The 25,037-nt window shown below is 43.3% G+C and overlaps 1 protein-coding gene across 3 annotated transcripts in view; it reads left to right on the top strand.

Annotated features, from left to right (window-relative positions):
• Positions 1 to 1,923: 1,923 nt before the first annotated feature.
• Positions 1,924 to 25,037, top strand: part of LOC308077649 (enhancer of polycomb homolog 1-like) — a 37,583-nt gene continuing 14,469 nt past the window's right edge. For 2 of the 3 annotated variants that reach the window (XR_013932420.1, XM_080418465.1), the window contains exons 1-10: positions 5,569 to 6,034; positions 14,515 to 14,674; positions 17,134 to 17,279; positions 17,749 to 17,955; positions 18,075 to 18,223; positions 20,016 to 20,169; positions 21,845 to 21,997; positions 22,919 to 23,008; positions 23,510 to 23,661; positions 24,492 to 24,934. Coding sequence is in view for 2 of the 3 variants with exons in the window: in XM_080418465.1 (XP_080274591.1) it covers positions 5,882 to 6,034; positions 14,515 to 14,674; positions 17,134 to 17,279; positions 17,749 to 17,955; positions 18,075 to 18,223; positions 20,016 to 20,169; positions 21,845 to 21,997; positions 22,919 to 23,008; positions 23,510 to 23,661; positions 24,492 to 24,934 (1,807 nt within the window). In the remaining variant the exon portion in view is untranslated. Of the gene's footprint in view, positions 2,091 to 5,568; positions 6,035 to 14,514; positions 14,675 to 17,133; positions 17,280 to 17,748; positions 17,956 to 18,074; positions 18,224 to 20,015; positions 20,170 to 21,844; positions 21,998 to 22,918; positions 23,009 to 23,509; positions 23,662 to 24,491; positions 24,935 to 25,037 lie in introns of those variants that run through there. The other variant, XM_080418466.1, reaches the window with a different exon arrangement.

Genomic DNA, 25,037 nt, shown 5'->3' with positions numbered 1-25,037 from the left:
CAACACTGCTCCTCATCCCCTGTGGATTTTGTGGACCAGCAGCAGGTAAGTTGCAACTCAACTTAAGCAGCTCGTTTCCCCTCCGTTCATACAGGGGATTTGAAATTAACTTTTAGATAAAGTTCGTGGTGAGTGTGATTTAGATGAAAATGTTTCTGTTTAGTGTCTATAATGTGTTAGCTGCCCAAGCTAATGGCGCTGCAGGGTCAGCTGTTACACCCGCAATCGGCGACCAATCGAATTCTGTGTCGCCGTCAAAGATATCGCTATTTTGCTTAATTTTGGTGCGTCTGGAATGGAAAAGTGGGGCCTGCGTGACATTATTTATAAAAAAAACAATGAGGGAAAGAATTGTGTTGTGTTGTGTTATGTTATGCCAAGAGCCTCAGGAGCAGTAGTTTAAAGTAATTAAGTACATTTACTCAAGTACTGTACGTTTTTGAGTTGAGGATGTTTTTAAGCGTTTCCAATTTTCAATACTTTTACTTCTACTCCACTACATTTCAGAGGCAAATATTGTACTTTTACTAGGCTATTTGAAAATGGCTGATCTACAAGCTCACAACAACGCGTCGCGATGAGCTTGTAGATTGCTAGTTTCAAACATTTTAGTACTTTAACTTTTGGTACTTTAAGTATATTATGATGCCAACACTTTTGTACTTTTACTCAAGTCAATTTTAATTACTGGACTTTTACTTGTAACGGAGTATTTCTGCATCGCATTATGTGCAGCAGCGACCTCTCGCGTCACATAATGCAATGGGTCACCTGTTTCGGCCTAACACACAGGGCTAAATGGCTAACGTCATACAGCTGGCTTCGGTGGCGCTGTTCCCTTGACAAACAGCTGTGTGTAAAAAGACAAATAATCCACGGTCTGTACAATGGGAAAGCTCACTAGTTTATGCACTGCTGGTTAGAAATTGGTGGTCGTTGTCTCTTAACGTTAGCTTGTTAGTTTTCTTTTGGTGGTCCATGTTTCTTTTTTCTTTCTCGGTTGTCTTGCTGTATTCCATAATATAAAAAGTGCTCCTGCCAATGAATGTTCTTGCAAAAACTACTTCCACACAGGCTTACATGCATAGAAGCAGTTTTAGTCATATTGTCTCAAGGGGGGTTGTTATTGTCTTCACTGTGTTCAGACTTCTAGGCTGCATGAAAATGGCCCTGTGCTTTTATACAATGTATGTCCAGATGGGTAATAATATACTGTTTTAATATATATATATATTAATTTGTATTCGTTTTTTATAAGACAAGACATCAACAAGACATAACAATAAGACAAACAAGCACCAGACTATAATGCATGTTACACATGAGTAATTAACCTATCATAAGGTAGGTGCAAACAGAATACAACAGTTGGACACGTTAACAATTGGGGCTTGTACAAAACAGAGCAGTCACACAGCAGATTCGAGAAGATGACCCGTGATAGGACCCCATATGTATTCGAATGTTGCTAGACTTTCCTGTTTGTTGCAACGTAGCCTCTCCAGGTGTATCAGTGATACAAACTCATTAAGCCATGTAGTAAAATACTGTTTGTTTTTTAAATGTCACTTTTGTCTTTGTCACAGGTGATTGTGTTCCAGGACTGTACAGTGAATCTGAAATGGAATCAGCGGAACCGGATCCAACATTGAGTAACCGGAATCGGCTCCATCACATTTCGAACCGGTTCTGGAACCGTGTTTTTATCACACTGAAACAGCTGGCTTGTGGACTTCACGTCTGCTATACAATTACATTACCTGTGGTTCTCAAACTTTACATGTCAAGGACCACCATAACTCTTGAGAGTGTACAAATGGAACCATTTGGTTCCATTTTTACACTCTCAGAGTTACAGACCTGTTATGGTCCATTTAGATTAGAACTTCCTAAAGGAATGATGGGAATGAAGGAAACTGTTAAGGAATCGGACCGTTAAGAGGGAATCGTTAAGGAACCGTAATCGTTAAAATCCTAAAGGTTCCAGACCCTGGCTGCTCCCCTGTGGATGATGGCCATCATGGACTACCCATACCTTATTTGGATTAATCGCCGGTTCCCATGGCGGCAGTTGTCACCTACCCTCACAGGTTATTGCACTTTATCTTACTTTTATTGTTCTTTTCAGACGTTGCTTTAAAATGTTATTTCTGCACATGATGTTTGGTACCATATCGCCTCATATGGCAGGGCTAGGCGGTCCAGGTTCCCTGTGGCCTGGCCTCCCATGCAAACATAGTATAAAATTCATGTTTTCAAATTGAGGGGGGGATTTAGAAGGGGGATTATGCACTTTGGGGGGTATATGCTGCCCTCTGTAACTCTCCTGTTCTACCCTGGATTACTACTTAATCCAGGGCTACTTAATACATTTATGAGAGATAGATAGCCTGGGGCTGTCATCATATGAACGTGGAGTGACTGATGAATGCGTAAACATTAATGGATGAAGGCTGTTGTGTGGTGGGCTGGTTACCTCCGATCTCCCGCTGCGGTTCTATACATGGCCAAAACCTACAATGACGATCACTTGAGCTGGGCAGTGGGCAGAATTCCGAACATTGCTGGCCCACAATAACCTACCTGACCTGGCGGAGACCTGTGCTCCGAGGAGCACTTATTCTTATATCGTTTTGCTGTTAAGTGGAGTCTCTGATTAATTACATCATGTTTTTCTTCATTTTTTGCATTGTGGATTCACTGTTAAGGAATGTTTTACAAACAAAAAATTGGGATGGATTAGGAGCTAGTAAAGAACAAGGCAGACAAAGGCTATGAGAAGAGGGACGAATAATAGACGGAACTAAGCTTTTCGGAGAAGAGGAAAGAAAAGTAGACATATTTGCACGGCACCATTATTTATTGGTCTGGTGTTTTAATTTTTACAGAGCGGGATTCCCTTCGGATGATGTATTTACGTTTTATACTGGATTTATACTTCGCCGTACAACAGTGATGTGCGGAAAATTGTGATCTACAAGCTCACAATTTTTGTGCGACACCACCGTATGACAAAGTACAACCCTGTTGTCTCCGGGGTTGTAATACAGAATGTTTGTTATATGTACAAGTTCCTTCCTAGCATAGAGAATGTCAGCTAGAATTGTTTCAGAGGTGAATTGAAAGTCATGTGGTCTAGATGCCAGTGGCCTATTTGTGGCGGCCATGGCAGTGGTTCCCCAAAGTCGCCATATCTTGGCATCAGGTCGAATTGTCCTTGAGCAAGACACTGTACCCCTAACTGCTCCCAACAAGTAGGTTGCCTCGGCTGTGTGTGTGACTGGTTGCTGTAATGTAATGTGCCTTTAGACGCTATAGAAATGTAGACTATATATGAATACATTTAAAAAATAAGCAAGATCTGTTTCTAATTCCCAAAATAATGTACTGGCAAATGACCAATATTTGTCTAATTGTCTCATTCAGCCCTGGACTAATAATCCCAGTCACTGTTTGAAGTAACAGTCATGTCATTCATACCTTAAAGCAGGGGTCTTCAACAGGGGGTCCGGGACCTCTAGGGGGTCCTCAGAGTTACTACAGGGGGTCCGCCAAATCTTTGTGATATGATTATGATTATTTTGTTTTACCTTAACCACTTGAACCCTAGTATCCTTTTTCTGAGGAGAACTTTAGCCAAAATAGCAGATCTACAAGCTCACAACGCCTCGCGCTGCGAGGCGTTGTGAGCTTGTAGATCGGCTATTTTTGGCAAAGGAGGTATAGGTGTAGAGGGAAAAAGAGCAGAACCAGTAGACAAAAAAATGTTTAAACTGAAATACAATTGTATACAATATAGAGGGGGTCCCTGCTTCATCTCTCTCTCAGCTAGGGGGTCCTTGGCCTGAAAACGCTGAAGACAACTGCCTTAAAGGTTTTACTGTATTTTTCCCACATGTATTTTCATTCAAGATGAATTTTGATTGGAAAGTAATTACTTTAGTTGATTTTCTTTTTTACTATTTAATATATATTATTCATATTTTTTATTTCATTATTCGTAGATTAAGATACGCTTTCTGATGATTAACGTGGAACATTATTGTTAGCCTGATCAACTGTTGTCCATCAAGTTTTTATGAGCTGTAGTTTGATAATTGTATACCACAGGGTGGCGACATTTGCACACAATAGATTCTAATTGGCAGAGTGATGTTTTGCTTTGGTTGTAACAATACTTCAGACAACTGCCATTAGTACAGATTAAAAAGAATAAATCTAACTGAGTACTTTTACTTTTGGTACTTAAAGTATATTTTGACACCAATACTTGTGTACTTTTACTCAAGTACATTTTGAATTCCGGACTTTTACTTGTAACAGAGTATTTTCTACATTGCGGTATTGATACTTTTACTTAAGTAAATAAGTACTTTTTCCACTACTGGTGGCTGACAGGGTAGAAAACGTAGCAGTCGTTTGATGTTTTTTCTGTGCATTTCTCTTCCCCTGGTGACTGGAGAGAATGAACGTGGCACCCAGCACGTGCAGGTCTGTATCAACTTTGGGCATCATAGGACACTGTTTCTCAAACAGTGGGTCGGGACCCATATGTGGGTCGTGGACCGATTTTTTTATGGGTCACTCACGAGTACATAAATACCCCCTTTATTTTTTTATTTCCTACATTTTGTTTGAATTATATTAATTATTTTCAAGTAAAAAAAATATTCAAAGGTTTTTATTAATAATTCATACATTTTAATAATTAAACAAATCCATTAATTAGAGGGGGGGGGAATAGTGATCTACAAGCTCACAAGTCACAACACGTTGTTGTGAGCTTGTAGATCGACTATTTTCACTAGTTTGGGGTCCCGGGGAGACGTGACAGTTTTCTTTTGGGTTTCAAGCTAAAAAGTTTGGGAACTGCTGTAGGACATACCTTCATTCATCTGCACCTTGCGCGCGCGCTCGCTCACTCCATCGCTCTCTCTCTCTCTCTCTCTCTCCCCGGAGGAGGCATCGCGAGCGCGCACGCGCGCGCCAATGCGTGGGAATGGCTGTATAGTGTAATCGAGGCTGTGTTGCCATGTCTGCTTATCATAAGCGACTTTGGTCTTGCTTTTCTATAAAGTTATTATATAAATATTGGTGGTTGCGTTTTTTTGGGCTTGTTTCTAAAGATTAGTTGCTTTTTTAGGCTTGTTTCTTAAATGTTGTTTAAACCAGTGGTTCTCAAATGTTTTCATGTCAAGGACCCCCAAATTAATGTGCTTGTCTGCGGACGCCCATCTGGAAACATTTGATGCCAGGGACCCCCATACAAGATTTCTTGTTAAAATGTTTCAAAAATATTCCTAATAAAATAAAATAAAAACGAAAATAGCAGATCTACAAGCTTGCGTTGTGAGCTTGTAGATCTATTTTCAAATCGCCAATATATATGTTTAAATAGCCCTGAAACATGACTGTCATGTCATGACAGCTCGTGAGTCGTGACGGACGAGCCGTCGTGTGATCCATGGCTAATGTTTTAAAGTGCCAAATAGTCGCTTCTTTTGGGCTTGTTTTCCCAGACCTGGCTGCCCATTTCTCTCGCAAAAACCTGGCAACACTGGGGCCGGGCCGCCAGGAGCGAGCTAGGATTGCTGCGAGAGTTTGTAAAATAATGTCCGCCATGTTGGCCATGGCGCACTGAGCCGCGGAGCATCAGCGGAGCCTGCGAGGAAAAGCGACCGACCGAGGGCCACTGAGACCCGGCCGAGGCCCGGCTCTGCTGCCCGCCGCAGAGCGCTTCAGATCGGCTCCTGTGTGCGACTCGCTGAGAGAAGCGTGTGGACTAGGTTCCTCCATGAGATCTCCTCTCGCAAGATCCGCCGCTGTTGTTCTTGGCAGATCGACATAACTAAGATTTATGCCGTTTATCACGTTATAAAAAATGAGTAAACTGTCGTTTCGGGCGCGGGCGCTGGACGCCACGAAGCCCCTGCCCGTCTTCCGCTGCGAGGACCTGCCCGATCTGCACGAGTACGCCTCCATCAACCGGGCGGTGCCGCAGATGCCGACCGGCATGGAGAAGGAGGAGGAATCGGTATGTTTTTATTGCTGCTTATGCTGCGACGTGGAGTGAAATATTTTTCATATTTTTATTTTTGAGGGGTGCCACCGTCTATCTTGGGACTCCCTCTTTTTTTGGTGTTTCGACCAGGTGGGCGTGGTTTTGAGGCATCGTTCTTCTGGAGTTTGGATTAGTTTTGAGCATACAACCACGCCCACCTGGTCGAAACACCAAATAAAGAGGCTCTCCTCTTCTGTCTTGCCTGCGCAAACTATAGTGGAAAATGGCCGCCATGTCTGTTTTTTCCGCGCACACGACGGATCTCGGCGAATACTGTGTTTAACGGCGACGTTGTGCCGTTGTTGCCGTTGTGAGGTTGAGTTAAAGTGGTATTTTGTTGACATGTCGTGTTGTGGACGTTTGCGTCGCTTGGAATCGCGGCCCGAAAGCACAAAGGAGTCACGTGACATGATGTCGCTGCCACCATTTTGTTGACTTTCTCTTTGGTAAAGGCACCGGGCCTGGGGGCGGGGGTGCACTGGCTGTGAATGGACGCCACGGGGCGCCACTGAGCTCCCGTCGTGGTTTGACAGCTAGATGCTGTGAGAAATGACAGCCATGTGTGTCTGCTGGTGTTGCACTTAATAGCATCTCCTTACCAGTGATGGAAAAAGTACTCTGCTATTGAAAATGGCAGATCTACAAGCTCCTTGCGACACATTGTGAGCTTGTAAATATATAAAGTGTGTATATATAGGGCTGAAGTGGTTAATGTATGTTTTGTAATAATAATCACAATCTACAAAGTAACTAAAGTTTTCAAATAATTGTTGTGGAGTAACAACATTTGCCTCTGAGATGTAGTGGAGTAAAAGTAAAATAATTGAAACTGGAGTAAAGTAAAAAAAAATATCTCAAAATTGTCCTTAAGTACAGTACTTGAGTAAATGTACTTTGTTACTATCCACCACTGCTCCTTACTGACAATACCAACAAAGCTCATTCTTCTAAACACGTTTGTTTACATTTTTTAGATTAAAGGTGTTATACAGAAAGACTTATGAGAGGAGTCAACATGTTATATGGTTGGTTTAACTTGATGCCACTTCTTAATTCTCCCTCTGCAAGACTTCACCTGTCCATGATGCGATTTACAGACGCAATGGCGTGCAGTATACTTTGGATTGTCTTTATCCCAGTGCATTTTAAAGTATTTTTTATTATATCATTATATTGTCTTTCATGTTTGTTTTTACTTGATGAGGGAAACCGTGATTTCCCCCAGGGATCAATAAAGTGGACCTAATTATATTCTATCTGCATCTCCGCAGTGTCTGTCTGATCATGAAAGTGATACCATGCACGAGATGGGGTACTATTCGTTCACTGCACGGCACCATGGCAGTGTCTGTTCCGTGGTCCATGCGTGCCGATTCCAATCATTTTTATAGAATGTATTTGTCTGGAATATCAACATTGCTACCAATATTTATGACGCCTGAATTTCCCCACAGGAAACAAAGGTCTATGGATAGATATCCATCTATCCAGATCTGTCAGTTAACAAAAAATAACATGTTTACACAATCAAACGAGCACCCATGTCCACCTGTGCTGTGCTCTCATTGGCTGTAGCACACCTCTGTGCTGGTTGCAACGCAACCTAGTTCATACTGTATGATTTCAAGTCGGTGACAGTGCCATCAAACATGCCAGGTGTCTGGAGATGCTCCACAAGCCATCTCCCTAGAACTGGAATCACACTATGTGAGCTGTTCACACACAGCGAGCAAAACTTTGGGGAGTGAAGCCCAATTTCCCCAGTCAGGGATTTGTCGGTGAGTGTCTAAATAGGTCAGCAACCGGATAATAGGGGCTAAAATCTTGCAGTGTGAACCCGGCATTAGACCATGTTTAATGTCTACCCAGTTTTTTTTCTCCCCCTGTCAAGAAAGTTTAAAATGTAACAATTTTGATTACCTACATTCCTAAAATTAAAACAGGAAAAAAAGTACAAAAACAGCATGAGCATAAAGATGGACACAGAGCAAGCAAGTTTGGGGTTCTGAGGCAAGCTTGAGTTGTGAAACCTTACCGAGCATACAGTATTACTGTGACCTTTCAGGGATTGAACCTGTGAACTTTAAGAGTACTCTTTTCACTAGGCCACCAATTGTACATAAATAGGTTGGTGTGTTGGGATGGCAAGAAGGCCAAGGATTGAAATTTGGAAGGTCAGCGGTGGTTTGTGGCATCGGCCAGTTTCTTTTTTTTTAAAACTTTTTATTTTCAGATTTCAAAACAAAACAAGTTTAGTTTTGAAAGGACTTGCGGTAATCACAGTTGTAACAGATCACTTATGACCAGGTACTGTAGGTGTACCACTGGTGTTGCCAAAAGGGCAACAAAAACAATATGACCTGATCTCGAGACCTAAACTGAAAACCTGATTTATACGTCCCTAAAATAGCAGATCTACTAGCTTGCAACTCATTGTGACAAGAGTGTGGCGATACCATTTAGCTGGGAAAAATAAAACGAAGCTGTTCTTTGCAATCGCAGATGTGTGATCCCATCGTCACAAGCCTACTTTGTACACAATACTAGTTAGATATGGATGCTTCTAGTAGGTGGTAGTAGATCAACTTTATTTCAGACACTATGTCCATATAAAACAAAAATACAACACATAGCTTAAGTACCAGAAGGTTTACACTCCAATTAAGAAAAAGACCTATCACTTAAAGACCTATAAACATTGCCTCCAGCGTTTCCAGAAGCACGAGGAAAACCTTGTATCACTCTGTGTGGGCTCGTGGGTCCGTTAGGGCCATTATTTAAACATTTTCGGACTTATCAGTCTACACATAGCCTCGGAAACCCAGGCTTTTTTTTTTGTTACAAAAGAAAAAAAGCCTGGGGGAGCCATGCAGGAATGATGGTCTTGGACCTTGTTATCTCCTAACCAATCAGAGTGCAGAGGGGCGTCGCTCTAAATTTGGTGACGTCAGCGTGCTCCGTGCACAGGCCGAGGGGGGGAGGGGAGGGGAGGCGGGGACATAGATTGGTGAAGCAATAGGAAGCCACGCACAAATCCGGGCGGCTGTGTTTGGGTCCGCCCTTCAAGACCATGGATTGAGCTCGTAGCCTCAGGCTAGTCTACACATGAATCTATGCATAAAATGCCTCAATACAGCATGAAAGGTGGGCACATTACTAGTCTCAAACATTTCACTTGCCCATCTTGGGAGTTTAAATACTCGAAATGCATCATTATATGCCACCTGAAGCTTTTTTCATTTTTGCGTTGCTATAATGGCAACACAAGTGGGCTGTATACAGTGCAATTTTGACATCTTTATTCTGTACACAAGTAACATTTTTGTCTTGTTGGCTTGCCCATATAGTTTACAACACTGGCGCTGCACATCATCACAGAGGTCATCCCTGATTAGTAGAGAAGTTAATTTTGTCATGCCCCAGTCACAACAGCTCTACTCAAATTGCCTTTCTACTTTATTGTTGACTGGCTACCGACCAACATGGCTCACTAGACAAGAGGATGCAAACCCTCAACACAGACATTATTTTCTATCACAGAACTTACTCATCAGTCTTGATTTGACATCACAGCTCGTCAGGTATTATTAGCCTGAAATATTTACTGGATGAGGGCCCTCTTCAAATAACGCATTCGCCACATTTTTGTTGCAATTTCTGACATTGAGCTGATGTTGCTATCTAGAGTGACTTTACTTATGTATAGCACTCTTGCATCTCTCAATGCTAAATGGAGGAATGAAACATTGTGTAACATGCATTTGGCATTTGTCAAAGCAACACTTAGATGATGCTTGCTCAGCATGCTTCACTAACCTCTAAGATACTACTGTCCCTCCCACCCCTTTGGAGCATGAGGAGGGGCCTCTGAAATGACTGTCACCGGCTGGGCACAGCCAGCCGGGGACATCACAATGAAGTCAGCAGAATGTCTTCGTCATTCAGCTTCCCGCCAGACTCCTCTCCTCCCCTCCTCCTCCCCCTACCAGCTGTACACATACACACAGCAGTGTTGCATAACGATGTGACAGACAAGATGAAGAGGGCAGTTTTACTACAGGTCTATGCACGGCTTAGCTTCTTGACCCACATCCTGCACAATGAGATTGCGCTCTATCTGTACAAAGCTGGCTGAGTGGCCACATAACGTGTCTGTGACTTAACAATGAGCGATGCGGTAGTATAATAAACTCATGGATCACTAACATTGCACATAATTGTAAGGAAATCGCCATTAAGATTTGTTGCAAATTGGCTACTGGCACTCCTTCAGAGGGACATGCAATAGTAGGGCAATATTAGAATGAACTGCAAACTTGTAGATTACAAACCTTACACTTGACCAGCTGTAAATGTGTGAAAGGATGATGGCCAACAATAATATGCATCCGTCCTTTTGAACTTTAGTAAGGTTGTCTCACTTTGTGCATGGACCACTGTGGTTGTACTACCCCATGTTCTCATTTCCTGGAATAGGCCTGTTGTATGGCTCTGTTGCAATTGTAATTTAGAGCACATGTAATGTGCTCTAAATCAGCACTGAAACGCTTGCAAGTGTAGCCTCCTTTTTGGTCATACAGACCAATTTATTCTTATAGCGGCAGTGGCTCAGGGGTAGAGTGGCCGGGTAGAGTGAACTGGAAACCGCAAGGTTCCCAGTTCGATCCCGGGCTGGGGAGCTCCCCCAGAGTTACTGTCGAAGTGTCCTTGAGCAAGACGCTGAACCCCTAATTGCTCCCGATGAGCAGGTTGGTGCCTTGCATGGTTTCCTCCGCCATCTGTGTATGAATGTGTGTGTGAATGGGTGAATGGCAAAATCAATGTAAAGCACTTTGGATAAAAGCGCTATATAAATGCACCATTTACCATTTATATTAAAACGAATATTAAAACGATCATTTTAAAACCCCAAATCTGATTTGACAAGATAAATCCTGAGTCGCTACTCGCTACAGCCCTAGAATTATTTAACCACGGGTTATACTGGCTTGAACTAGGTAATAGGTATGTGTGCAGCTAGTCGATAGATTAGTCGTTAACTAAATACTAGTCATTTAAACTAGTATGTCAGTGAAATTAGCTGCTGCGTACATTTAGTTGCTTGCACCATTTTCTCAGCCAAAATAGAGTTTTAGAATGGAACATTACCCTCAAAGGTTGGATAGCTGTCATAGGCACTTCTAAGAGTATAGCCGGAGTAACTTTGGTGTGTCACCAAAGAACCTTTAGACGTAATGAGAACATGGGTGCTCAGACGATGACAAGAATGTAGTGTAAGTGTTTGCCACGTCCATATCAGATTGGCCAGATCACTACACAATATTGTGGCATATATTGGAACATTAATTAACAAAACATTTGTGCCATCAGTCGTTTTGTAGGGGTAGGTCTCAAAATACTTAAAATGTCAAAGCAAACGTCTCTGAATGTATCTCCTGACAAAGCCTGAGCACGCTAGCCTTGATGTGGTACAATCTGTATGAGCTGAAAACGCTTGACTGGGGCAGTGGGGGGCTGGGGTCCTCACGTCAGTTGCCACGGTAACTTTTATTGAGTCATCTGCTCTTCAGGGTAACGTTAAAAAGAAGGAACGCGTGGCAGCGTGAAAATATTGATTTAGACGTTTTGTCTCCTCAGGCGTGCATCTGTGCCAGTGAGGCAAGCACAGAAGCAGCACTAACACGGCAACATAATGTACAGAGAACTGTGGAGTTATCGCTGTATACGTAGAGATGGATTTTTTTCTTTTGTTTTAAGCAGTGCTAGACCGCTTCTGACTTAACTCATTCCCTGCCTAGAACGACTAAAACGACTTTTGTCCTTTAAGCCCCCTCTGCCAAGAACGACTAAAACGACTTTTAATTTTTTCCAAAAAAAAAAAAAAATTTTTTAACCCAAAGACCAAGGAGATATGATTTGTTGAAGATCTAGACTCCCATCGACTTCCTTGTTAACTTAAAACTTAAACATTTTGTATCTCGGCTCCTGAGTACTTTTTTTTTTTAATTAAAAATCTCTGGCAGTGGGCAAACGCAAAAAAAAAAAGTTCTGGCAGTGAATGAGTTAATGTGTATGTATGAGTAACATAACTATTACACCAATTTAAGATGGGAGGGAGAGAGACAGCAGCAGCCTGCCTGATCTTTTTACTTGCATCACCTGGGTGTGAGGCACTGCTTACTTCACATCATGACAGTACCTTTTCAAGGGTTTTAGCTTGACACAAGCTGGTAAATATGACTTGTCATTCTTATTAGTTCCTTGTTCTCGTGTGTCAAAACTTTTTCATATGGTGCACCGCCATATAATGTGGGTGCACCTACACATAAACACACATAGACAGACCAGTTACATGTACTGGTGCGACCAATGTAGTTTTTGGTTTAAAACCAAACTGTACGGTTCACCATGCACAGTTCAATACACCTTTACAAACTGCAGGTGTTCGGTTTTGCTAAGTGAATCCAGCTGGTGTTGCTTGCCAAAAACAGCCGATCCACAATCATCACGACACATTGGAAGCCTGTAGATCGTCTATATTCGGTGGGCAACACCATCGGATTAATAAATGAGCGTAATGATTAGCCTATGTGATGTTGTTGTGCTCTCCACTCATAGTAGGATCTCATTAAAGGTTATTTCAATCAGACCACTTCCAACAAGGTACTCAGTGGCTGTAGATGGGAACTCTTCTTATAAGCGTTTTAAGCATAACATCCTTAAATCCTTAAGCAGAGATTAAAATCTGATGTTTAATTGCCGTAAACTAAACTTTGAAGTGATGTTTTTCTTTGCGACAGTACCTCCCCCTCTTCCCTGCACACTTGTGAGGCATAGTGAGTAGTGACATACATTTTTGTTACCTTGAGCATAATAAGTCAGCGATATAAGGTATTTATTTTCCTTGTGTGTGTGTGTGTGTGTCCCAAAACCGAACCGTGGGCTAACTCAACAGTTGCACCTCTAGACCAATGACAATTTTAGTAGCACTGAACAGATATTTGGGTGCACTCTGGAGCCCTGCTCTCTATTATCCCTCATTCTGCTGAACATGATCCTTCCTGAAGTTATCTGTTTTGTCAGGAGAAAAAGTTATGCCTTAAAATTGTCGAAGAGGAAAAAAGTACTCTTGTGTCAGAGTTGGTTTAGGGTTAGCCTAGTCAGTCCTCCAGCCAACCATGAAAATGAGAATCCAGGCATAGGTCTTAACTGGTTCCTTATGTACGACTTCTGATCAGACATCAGACAAATGTTCTTGAGTTCACTGCTGTGTCAGGGGCACTGTATGGTTGTCCAGACCATTTCAGGGGGTGATAAATCATTTTTGTGGTGATTTAGAAAGCTGTGAGAGAAACGGAGTGCTTAAAACCCCAGGCCCGGCTAAGTGAACGTTTGAGACCAGAAGGTGGATGTTTTCAACCTCTTGAACGGTAAAGACCATCCCATGGGGGCATTTAAACCTGTCCTGGGTATTCAAACCTGTCCTGGGTATGATGACATTGTTACACAAGCACATGCTTGTTCGAAAATGTAGTCTTCTTGTTGGGGTGGCAGCAGTAGCTCAGGAGATGGAGCGGCCTTATTGGAATTGGAAGGTTCCTGGTTCAATCCCCGAGCCGGGGTACTCCTGGCTGCATGTCGAAGTGTCCTGGAGCATGATTTCCCCCGCAGTCGATGTGTGAATGGTACTATACAAATGTAGCCCATTTAAACGTCCAGCGCAGTGTTTTCCCCATGTTTAGTTACGATGTCATATCCAGTATGTTGCATGAGCAGTATCACATCTCCGAAGGAAATCAGCTGATGTCTGTCACAGTGTTGACCAGCATCTGTTAATTTTCACTTTGTGATTGGGAAATTGGAACAAACGTGTTTCTCATCAAAGCTGTCCATGCAGTTGTCGTCGCACATTGAGAACAATAAGCCACAGGCCTAATAAGCACTAGCATGTTGTTGTGTAGTTTTGAGGTTTCTAGGTATTTATAACATTTACAGACGCATAAAGTACACCGGTACAATTTGTGTATCCAAAGTACGCAAAAAGGTGGTGACACCATGTGAGTTTGATATTTTTTGCACCACTTAACGTGCTGTCTGGCGACTTATGTCAAACTGCATCTTTCTCTATCTATGTACTGTATGTCTCAGTTTCAATCTTTCTTGCTCTCTCTTTCTCTCCGTCTCTCTCACACCCATCTCATATGAATGAATGGTGTAGTGCAGGGGTCACGGCCTTTTCAGGCCGTGACCCCCCCCCCAAAATAATCATGTTTGAGAACCACTGGTCGCAAAACCTTGAGCATTCTGTCATGCGCTACAGACCTGAAAAGTTTCTGCTGCTCATGTGAACTTTAGCCTCAAGCTGAAGCTGTGCTGATAATACCATGCAGCTCAATCCAGTCGGTCTTCTCGGTCCTCAACGCCTGTTGTCTGTCCTCTCTCTCTCCTGTCAGGAACACCATCTCCAGCGGGCCATCTCAGCTCAGCAGGTGTACGGGGAGAAGCGGGACAACATGGTCATCCCCGTCCCCGAGGCAGAGAGCGACATCTCCTACTACGAGTCGCTCTACCCCGGGGACTTCAAGATGCCAAAGCAGCTCATTCACTTACAGCGTGAGTAGAGGGAGGGCTCTTCCGTTAAGCTGTGTCAGTGGAATTGTGTGTGTGTGCGTGTGTGTGTGTGTGTGTGCGTGCGTGTCCTCCATTATTTTAGTCATGAGGGCTGTCATTGATTAAAAAAAACATTTCAGTGTTTTTGCCCAAATTTAACTACACAAAAGCAGAAACTTTGTGATTATTTTTTTCCCCCCAGAAACATTCTTCTACAAAATATTGCAGCCCGTGTTGTGATTTGGAAATTACTTGAATTTTCTTTTCTTTTTTTTGTGTGTGTATTGAGGAGACGACAGATTAATTACATCCTCTGCTGTGTTCAGTGGGTGTGCTGTTTATCTTGGGATCCACCAGGCAATTTGGTTCCAGAGAGCTGCATGGGGCTAGTTTCAGAGATGGGATGTGTTTTGTGTCAAAATAAAAGGATCGTCCTATTTACATAGACAGCAGAAGCTGCCTTTTTGTTTGTGTGGTTGGTTGTGTGTTTGTGCTGTGGATGTGTGAGACTTTCAGTGATGCTAGAGACGTGTCCTGCGTTTCTAATAGGGCTTTCTCCAAAGGTTTGTTGGTTATATTAACATTCAGATTCAGGAATTATAAAGGTCAAGATGTTCGTTTATAAAATAATAATAACCTGGCTAGCCATCCCGCTTAGAGGGTATCCATTTATGTTTTTTGGCAGATTACCAGATACAGTAGGCGGGTTCTAGACTGTATCTAAGCACTGAACCGTGAACAGAAACCAGGTTCTCCACATGTACTGCAGAAAGCTCAGTGATGCGAGTTAAAAAGTGTAATGTTCCGGATAGATATCCTGGAGTGGTTTGCAGATTCAGTCGAAGGAGTTCAGAGGTGGAATAACTGAACGTGGATCAACTGAACGTCATACTATTGAGGTGGATTGCACACGCCACAAGTTATGCTAATTCGTAGCTTTGCATCGCTAGCAGTGTGTTACTAATGACACAACAGGCTGCATGAAAATTCGGAGAAGCGACTGACATTAATTTGATTAGTATTATTTATACACTAAAAAGCACATGCACAATATGCAAAACGGAGCAAATGTTAATGCCTAGAAAGAACCCACATCCCTCTGTGCACAGACCGAGCACTGTAGGTCTGCTGCCAGACAAAATTAACAAGCTGGCTGTTTGTTTCGCTATAACTTCTTATAACATCATCAAAACTTGTGATACAGCCTCCCTCCAGTAGTGTGTGTGTGTGAGAGAGAGATGGAGACAGAGGAAGTGTAGCAGTCCCTGCGGTCTATTTTAGCATCTCTGTGATCCCTGAGGGGTCTGAAAGCATTTGAGCAAACTGCTGCAGAGAGAGGGGTAAAACTGGAGGTGAATTATTGGTCAGGCTGTTGTAGAAATTGAGCCAGACTAGAGGCGCTCCCTCTGGGCCAGCAACCTATTTATCTGATGGAACCAAACACTCTGCTCCACAAAACATATGTTTGGCGTTTCAGCTCAGTTGTATCCTTGAAGATGGGACATTTTGGCATTTGAGTCCCATGGGGAGATCAAGGAAAGCTGTATTAGTTTTGGAGACTTTTCTGGATGGGTTGGGAGTAGTGATGGAGATCGTAAATTTGTATTGTTAACGATCACCTTATCGACACTATCAAGCTTTTTCTATTATTTATATATTTGCATATATGATTATTATTATGACACATTTTTTGTTAGTGTTTCATGGGTCTGATGTCTCATAGTTGGTTGAAAGGGAGCCTTGTGAACCTGCAGTTCACTGCTCACTCCCGCATTCACAACAGCCTGCAGCGACACCAAATTAGAGTCAAAGGGGTATTTCTTTGAGGTCAAATGTGTTTCTTTGTGTTGCAAATGTCATTAAAACCACTGGTAATTGACCAACCAACTTTTTCAACCCTGTTTCCTGTATTTACACTATCAATAAAGACACAAAAAAAGAGAAGAAAGTAAAATAAATAAATGGCATGATTTGAAAGTCGGTCGTTGAGTCGACATATTGCCACACACATCCCTAGTGATGAGTTACCATATGATTGTGTGATACGCTTGTGCATAAAATTGAACACATGCGGCATCGTCTCCAATTATATTAGTTTTACAGCCTAATAAAATAAAATAAACGTAATTATTTCTGTGTATTCCAAACACCAGCAGTGACTATTTCTCGAGCAGTTCGATATTGGAGGTTACTTGTGCGAAATTGCATGGTTAAAAAAATAAAAAGTTTCTCCCGCACAGTGAAGTTTTAATTATCTGAATTGCGGAGGGACCTGATTATTCATTCATAGAATTCATGAGCACAGCCTGTCCTGGTAGCATGTTCTGTCGGATTGAGGACTCTGTTATCAGGGGACCGGCGCTGTCCCGACAATGTGGCTGAATTAATGCAAGCTAAGGCCCTTATCTCCACTAAGAACTTCCCTCTTCATCCGTCTCTGTCTCTTTCCTTCACAAACACAGCTTTCAGCTTGGACACAGAGCAGCCCGACTACGACCTGGACTCGGAGGACGACACGTTTGTGAATAAGCTGAAAAAGAAGATTGAGATCACGGCACTGCAGTTTGAGGAGATGGTCGACCGGCTGGAGAAAGGCAGCGGGCAGCAGGTAACATGTTCTTGTGACGGTGGACACATTGCAAGTAGCTAGAAAAGGCTGCACAGTTAATTGAATAAAAATATTTCCAGTAGGGTACACACTGTAGATTGCAATGACTGCAGGGTTTCCCCCAGGAAAAAAACCTAGTCTAGGTGGAAAGTACTGGAGGGGGCGCACGCTAGAGCTGCACGATAAGGACATCATTTAATATCTGGATTATACCAAATATCTCAATAGTGATATGCTATACAATCTCGCTACACTTGTTAGGTGAAAGTCATTAATAATAAACTTTATTTGTATAGCACCTTTCATGACATGAAATGCAGCTCAAAGTGCTTTACAGAGCAAGAATACAATTACAGTTACAACTAATTTAAGTCATTGTTGCTCTTATTTTGAATCCTGCGGATGAGGATGGGCAAGGATGTCCAGGTTTACTTGACCTCTTGTCTTTCCATCGTTTCCCCTCCTGTAGCTGGTTAGCCTGCAGGAAGCCAAGCTACTGCTGAAAGAGGATGATGAGTTGATCAAGGAGGTCTTCGACTACTGGAGCCGCAAACGGAAAGGCTCCAAGAAAGGCCGCCTCGCCCCCAATGTCAAGCACGAGAAGAGGGATGGCTCCAGCACCAGCGATCCTTATGTGGCCTTTCGCCGGCGTACAGAGAAGATGCAGACCAGGAAGGTGTGTAGTCCGTAGGCTCTGGCCCACCAGCTTACCAAGACAACAGAATTGTGTCCCCTCTAGGGGAATCCGTTTTACAGCATCTTAACTCAATTCCATGGTCCGATTCCCTTTTGCAGAACCGTAAGAATGACGAAGCATCATACGAGAAGATGCTGAAGCTGCGTCGGGACCTGAGCCGAGCTGTCACCGTCCTGGAGATGATCAAGAGGAGGGAGAAGAGCAAGAGAGAGCTGCTGCACCTCACATTGGAGATTGTGGAGAAGAGGTAAGAATATTACCAGGCATGAGACAGTAATACCAACCATACATATACTTGGGGGTCCTATTGGTGATGCTTCTCCTCAGAGAGGACGCCCCACACGCAGTCCAACTTTTATTTTTTTATAACACATTTCATATAGAGACAACGTCAAGGTGGGACACGTGTTGCTTTGTTAGTCTATAGATGGCTGATTGCATATTAGCTGGTGGCAGCTTAGAAAAGAGAAGACATTAGCTTGGAGATTAATCCCTGAACAAAGTATTACACGGGGGTAAGAGTGAATGGGTGTTGTTGTCCATCACAGCACCTACACTGGACTCAGTGTTTGTCCTGGACAGCTCCCATGTGTCGATGTCATAGGTATGAACTAGGTGTTAAAAGTGGATGACGTCTGTGCTTAATCCACATTCCCTGGGTAAATAAGGGTTAAACAAAATAATAAGCTAAAGCCCAAGGAGAACCACTGGGGTCGGTTCTCCTTGTCTGTGTGATGGCTCGTAAAGCAGAGGACCATGTCGTTTTAATGGAGTCTGGCACTGTTGGTCGTGTTAATTGGTGGCGGCAATTCTGTTCTCGTTCTGTACATCGTTTGGCATGCATTGCCAATTTATTGAGTTCACCTTGTTTGTGCAGTAAGGTCAAAAGGAAATTAGCTCATTGACTTTGAGCTTTCCCTCCACAAACTTGGACTGCTCACCGCTAGGCAGGGCAATAAACCAGGTGGTAGCATTTATATTATTTTGTGTTTGTGCCCTCACCTTTTTTTTTATATACATTTCCTTTTTGAATTGTTCCGTTTTCCCAAGTGCCGAGCATACAATCCATCTGGACATGACAGCCCAATAGAAACGAGTTTCCTCTGAAAGTAGCTGTCAGCGCCAAGCCCAAATTGAAGGTCCTCTCCTTGAAGTGCTTTTGATTTGTAGTGACATTTCAATTTCCTCCTGTTAGCGGCGGCGGGGAAGCTGTGCCGGCGCATCCCAATCCACCTTTACCTCCACACTGTGCCTGTTGCTCTATTTTTGACAGATCGTTCCTCTTGCCGCATGCTGCTCCACTGTAGCCGAGAGAGCCAGGTGTACCTCCATGATATGTGTTGTCTGCAGACAGCCATGTCATGTTTCTTATTTCTTATTTTTTCTTATTTTTTCAGGGTGCTTTTTACCCCCCTTTTCTACCCAATTAAGTCGTTATGTCAATTGATTCCTCCCCACACACATTTGTGTGTTGTCACTGCTGTTGTATCGACTGCACCACCCAAGCGCCCCATATGTCTCTTCTGTCTTCTTAACCCATTTACACTTTGGCTATTCAAAAATAGCAGATATACAAGCTCATAGCGCGGCACTCGGTGCCGCGCTATGAGCTTGTAGATCTGCTATTTTTGAAAATAATCGTGAAAATGTATGCAAATCTTTGAATATATATTGTTTAAAGCAAACATTTCTAACTCTAATCTTTGCTTCTGGGGGTCCCTGGAACAACATATTTTGAGATGGGGATCTGCGGCCAAATACATATAATTTTGGGGGTCCTTGACATGAAAAAGTTTGAGCACCACTGATATAGAAACATACGTTTTTTCAAAAAACTGTTGGGAATTAGAAGACATTTGTAGAATCGGCTTCAGGTCTTAATGGGTTAATATGTGGAGTTGATGTGTGTGTGTATTATGTACGGGTACATGAAGGTGTGTGTGTGTGGGGGAGGGGAGGAACGGAGGGCCAGTGGCAATTTTTTTTTGTCAACCCCTGGATGGTATTGGTGTAGTAAATGCCGTTTTCTCTCACATCAGGAACACGTTGCCTGACTTTGGCAGCGAGGTGATGGCCGAAGCTCTGGTCCAGCGGGCCCTGGTGAAGCCCGTCTACACCATCCCCATCCTCCCCCTGCCCAGCAACAACCAGTACCGTCACCAGGACCACCTGGACATGAAGGACTATAATAAGGTATTATAATTCACGAGCGAGTGACTATGCAGGGGGTTAATTGAGTCCAGTTTGAAGAAAATTTATGGGACCTGGGAACTTTTCCAATAATGGCTCAGCTTGCTACCCACTTAGTAGAATATACGCATATACTGTATTAGTAGAATCTATTAGCTGAGGCGCCCAGGTTGTGGAAGGCAACAAATGGCATGCTTAACGTCAAAACCCGAAATGGTCAAGACTGTGGAGTGGAAAGAAACCGTAGCGATATATATCCCGACACTAGAATCTTGATAATCATAAGTTAGGCACCAAACAACACATCATGTAATGGATGCAGTGGTGTGCTGCTGTCTCCCTTGTTGAGTTCTCCCAAAGTGGGGATGTTTCTTTCTTCCTGAAGGGAGTTAACTGATGCGATGCATGTTTCGGTGTTTGCGCTTCATTTAGAGACTGCTGACAGCGGTGGCAAACTCCCATGTCACCACCAACTATTATCACTTATAACGCCAGTTTCTCTTTCACACACAACCCCCACCCCCTTTCTTTTCTCCTACTGTACCATCTGGTTGACTCCTGCCTATTGTTTCAGGGCTGCCTCTTCTCTTGCTGTAACTTGACTCACCCTGGCCTCTATTACCCCCCCCTCCTTTAGTCGAAGTGCGCACATACGTACAAAAGTATAGAGGCTTCACTGGAGTGTGCATGCTTACGCTATGTGCTGTAGCTGTTCCCACCCATGGCAGAGACCCTGAATAAGACTTGCTTAAATCCGAGAGAGAGAGAGAGAGAGAGAGAGAGAGAGAGAGAGAGAGAGATTGAGTTCTGTCAGGGAGGGGGGATTTTCCCACAATGGAATGGCATTTGTGTTTATTAGGGGTGGGGTCGGAGACTCAGCAGCCATCTGGCTTGGCAGTGGCATCTGTCCCGTGCCGCCATCTGCATATCAATGACTATTTGCTCGCTGCCGTTTCCACCCTATGCACACACGCCTGAACATGGACAACATGCACCAGGCTAAAAAAACAAACAAAATGCCATTGGTTGCCCTGCATACCACATGTGCACAGACCAAGTGGGCACATGCACAGCATTGAATGTGCCTCAGGACGTGTCATTATATTGTCCCCCCTACTACCCTCTCCACTGTAATATCAAATAAAGCAGCAGAAGTTGTCCAGAATCGCCAATCCGACCGATATGCCCATATATTGGCGTATGCTGATGACATTAGGGAACTCCATATATGGGCATAAAAGGGACAAGGGGAGACCGATGCAGAGATATTATCCGTATATGTGCATAAAAGGGACACAGGCAGACGCATAAAAGGGACACGGACAGACGGGTACCGCGCAAAGGGACATTCAGACCCACATTCCCAACTTAAATTGTTCCTTCCCGTAGCTCACTTAATTACAACAATTTTGGCAATGGTTCTTCACCAGGATACTTGGCAAAAATCTGAAACATTGTCAATAAGTACATTTAATATCTGGACCTTCATTTTCAGTGTGTAGATAGTTCGATATAGTACTAGTGGTCCTTGTATTTGGAGACAAATACACCCCTGTTGGCTCTGGATTAAACCCAACCAGATCCTCTGTTGTCAGGTTTCCTTGTATCTCAAATTAATACATTGTAAAGGGGCAGCCATGATGGTAAACTTAACTCTGTTTTGTCTTCCCCCAACCAGCCAGAGAAGATGGAGGTGGTCCGAACCAAGAGGAAATACGAGAAGAAGCCCAAGGTCCCTCCTTTGGTGGCACCCTCAGGCCCCTCAGTGTTCAACCCCAAGGACCTGAACCAGTATGACTTCCCCAGCTCGGACGACGAAGCCTTCTCTCAGGTAAAGAATAAAATGTCATATTGGTTAGCGTGTCACTTCTTAGTATAAGGCAGTGTAGAATAATGACTAAACACTGCCTCGCCTTGTTTTGTTTACTCTAGGAACAGTACATTGATCGGTCCCGTATGACCTGAGATTTCTTGAAGGTTCATAATATAAAAGATGTAAAATCCTGATCAAATCTGATGTTTTTTGGACCTAAAGCCCTGAGTAGTTTAAAGACGAGGACCAATATTTGATGATACTTTACTCTTTCTTATACTGTACCTATAGCAGGTGCATTCTGAATGAGTTGAATGAGATTTTCACAGAGGCTGGGTTTTCTCAAAATACCAAAACATCTTGCTGAATCATATTCAATATAAATATGAACAAGACACAAATCACTTTATTTATTGTGACATCATTTAATTTAGGTCCATTCACAGCACAAATAAAGCAATTGGACCGGACTGAGCTCTGTCAACAGTCATTTCATCTCAATTTGCTGAAATGTGTCTTTCAGGGCATCTGATCTTTGTAGCGATTTGGACTGGGCCTCAATTCCTATAGATGCTAATGTAATATTGATAGGATGATCAGAGATCTCCACATCTGGGGAAATCTATGTTCAATGTATTGGCTAGAACAGCAGGACTAGCAAGTCTACACAGACTGTTTTGAAAACGAATCATAAAACCATCCTAATATGAAGGATCACACTATGGCCCTCCAATGTAGTTTTTTATATATATATATATATTTATTTTTTTCCCACCCAGTTTTAGCTCATACATTGAATTTAGATTTCCCCAGACATTTTAGTAGGCAGACAGTCGGGCTACGTGAGACGAAACGGTCAGCTTGTGTATTGGTTACTCATTTTGACAGCCAGAATGAAAACCACTACTCAACATTTTATGTTCCTTATTTTTTTGTTAGATCCATTCAGGTTCGTCGGAGGCAGAGGAGGAGACCGACCCAGACGGCTGCTACGCGTTCAGGAGGAAGGCAGGCTGTCAGTACTACGCTGTGAGTGCATTTGTGACTCTCTCTCCCTTTACACACACACACAAAGGTCTATTTATAGAGCCCCAGGTCCCTTGCCTGGCCAGTCTGGCTGGCCTGCCTCATTACTCCCAACACCCTCTGATCCTCAAATCAATGGCAGTGCCGGAGACATCCCCTGTATTTATTTAATCTCATTTCCCCTTTTTCTTATAATACTTTATCAATATATTCCTCCCCGTTTGTTTATTTGTGTTTTGACCGTATGTTTTTCTGTTGTATTTTCACTTCTCCCTTCTTTCACTGTGACTTCCTATCTTATTTATCCTCCTGCCGTTTTCTAACAAATGTCTACTGTTTTGTTCTTTCTGTCCTTTCCTCATCTTAATTATTAATATTTCTCTTCACTTCACACTCTTCTCTGATTTTCCTATCATTTCTGGCCTCTCTTCTGGCTTTTCAATCGTGTTCCTTTCACTTTTCCCATCCTCTTCCCTGGTTCGTTGACCTTCCTCTCTTCTCCAGTGTCGTGTGGACCAGAGCGGAGGCAGCTGGCCCTGGGTCTGTCCGTCGGAGGGCGGCACAGGCGACCGCCGCTTCCGCTACTGTCTGACGTCGTTGATGTCTCCAAGGCGCTGTGTGGGACTGGCGCGTCGCCGCGTGGGCAGGGGGGGCAGGTGAGTGTGTTGCGTGGCAGCTCTCACGTTGGATGCCCTCACAAGCTTTCCCCTCCCATTCACACGCCCATTTTCATTTGTCACTATGAAGAATAACCTTCAGATGCAAGAACGTTAATGGTTTGAGTTAGTTGACAGCTACCATTGCCCTGTCCATATCGGATCTGTGTTCTCTTTTTTTTTTTTGGGCTATTCAAAAATAGCAGATATACAAGCTCATAGCGTGGCACCGAGTGCCACGCTATGAGCTTGTAGATCTGCTATTTTTTGAAAAATTGTGCAACTCGTTGAATTTCTTTTTTTAAGCAAACATTTGTAACTCAAATCTACAAATGTCTTCTAAATCCTTTTTTTTTTTTTTTTACTAATGTTGCTATAATCAGTGGTTCTCAAACCTGTTCATGTCAAGGGCCACCAAAATGATATGTTTTTAGCCGCGGACCCCCATCTCAAAATATGTTGTTCCAGGGATCTTTGTTACAAATGTTCGCTTAAAGATATATCACGATTTTTCAAAAATCGCAGATCTACAAGCTCGTAGCGCTGCGCTATGAGCTTTTAGATCTGCATTTTTTTTAATAGCCAAAGTATAAAGTAATGGTTAAAGTGGTACACAGATGCGTTTAAACAAGTGTACAGCCTCCAGACATTAGCTACTGCCAGCCGATGTCTCAATAAAAAAAGATATAGGCAGCCCACTCTAGCGTAACTTTTCTTTATTGACAATATCTATAAATGCTGTGTAGATGGACCAGAGTATCCAGTGAGATCCAATACACCACCACGAGTACATCTTAATCTATAACGACACTTGTGTTCTTCTCTTGCAGGGTGCTGCTGGACCGGGCTCACACAGACCTGGATGGCGTCTTTCACAGTTTAGACTCGGACCCGGAACCCGAGCCCGAACAACTGTCCGCTCCCTCCTCCTCCTCGTTGTCACCCGTTCCTGCTCCAAGCTGTCAGCTCGGAAACTCCAACGCCAGTACCTCAGAAACAAATACCTCGGACCCAGCCGGCACCCTGCGTCCTTCTTCCAACCCTTTGGCGGCGGCATCCGTGGACCTCAGTCAGATTCTGTTGAACATTAAAACATGCCGCTGGAGGCACTTTAGACCACGGACGCTCTCTCACCACCCCCTGGGTGGAGGAGACTCGGGGAGTAGAGGATTTAGGGGTTTTGGCCGGGCGGGGTCGGGGATGGCCCGGACCCAGGCCGCGGGAGGAGCCAATAACCAGAGCCGTGTCGGACCGCCACCCGCCCCTGTTAACTGTGAGTTAATCGTGATCTTCATTTGTGTAAATCTAGAATCATGTCCTTTTATAGGCAACACAAATACAAATAAGAACATAAAGACGGAGGAGAACGACCTTGG

The sequence above is a fragment of the Gymnoscopelus braueri genome, assembly GCF_963280865.1.
Source record: "Gymnoscopelus braueri genome assembly, chromosome: 21".
NCBI classification, from domain to species: domain Eukaryota; kingdom Metazoa; phylum Chordata; class Actinopteri; order Myctophiformes; family Myctophidae; genus Gymnoscopelus; species Gymnoscopelus braueri.
This window is presented reverse-complemented; position numbering and strand designations above follow the sequence as displayed.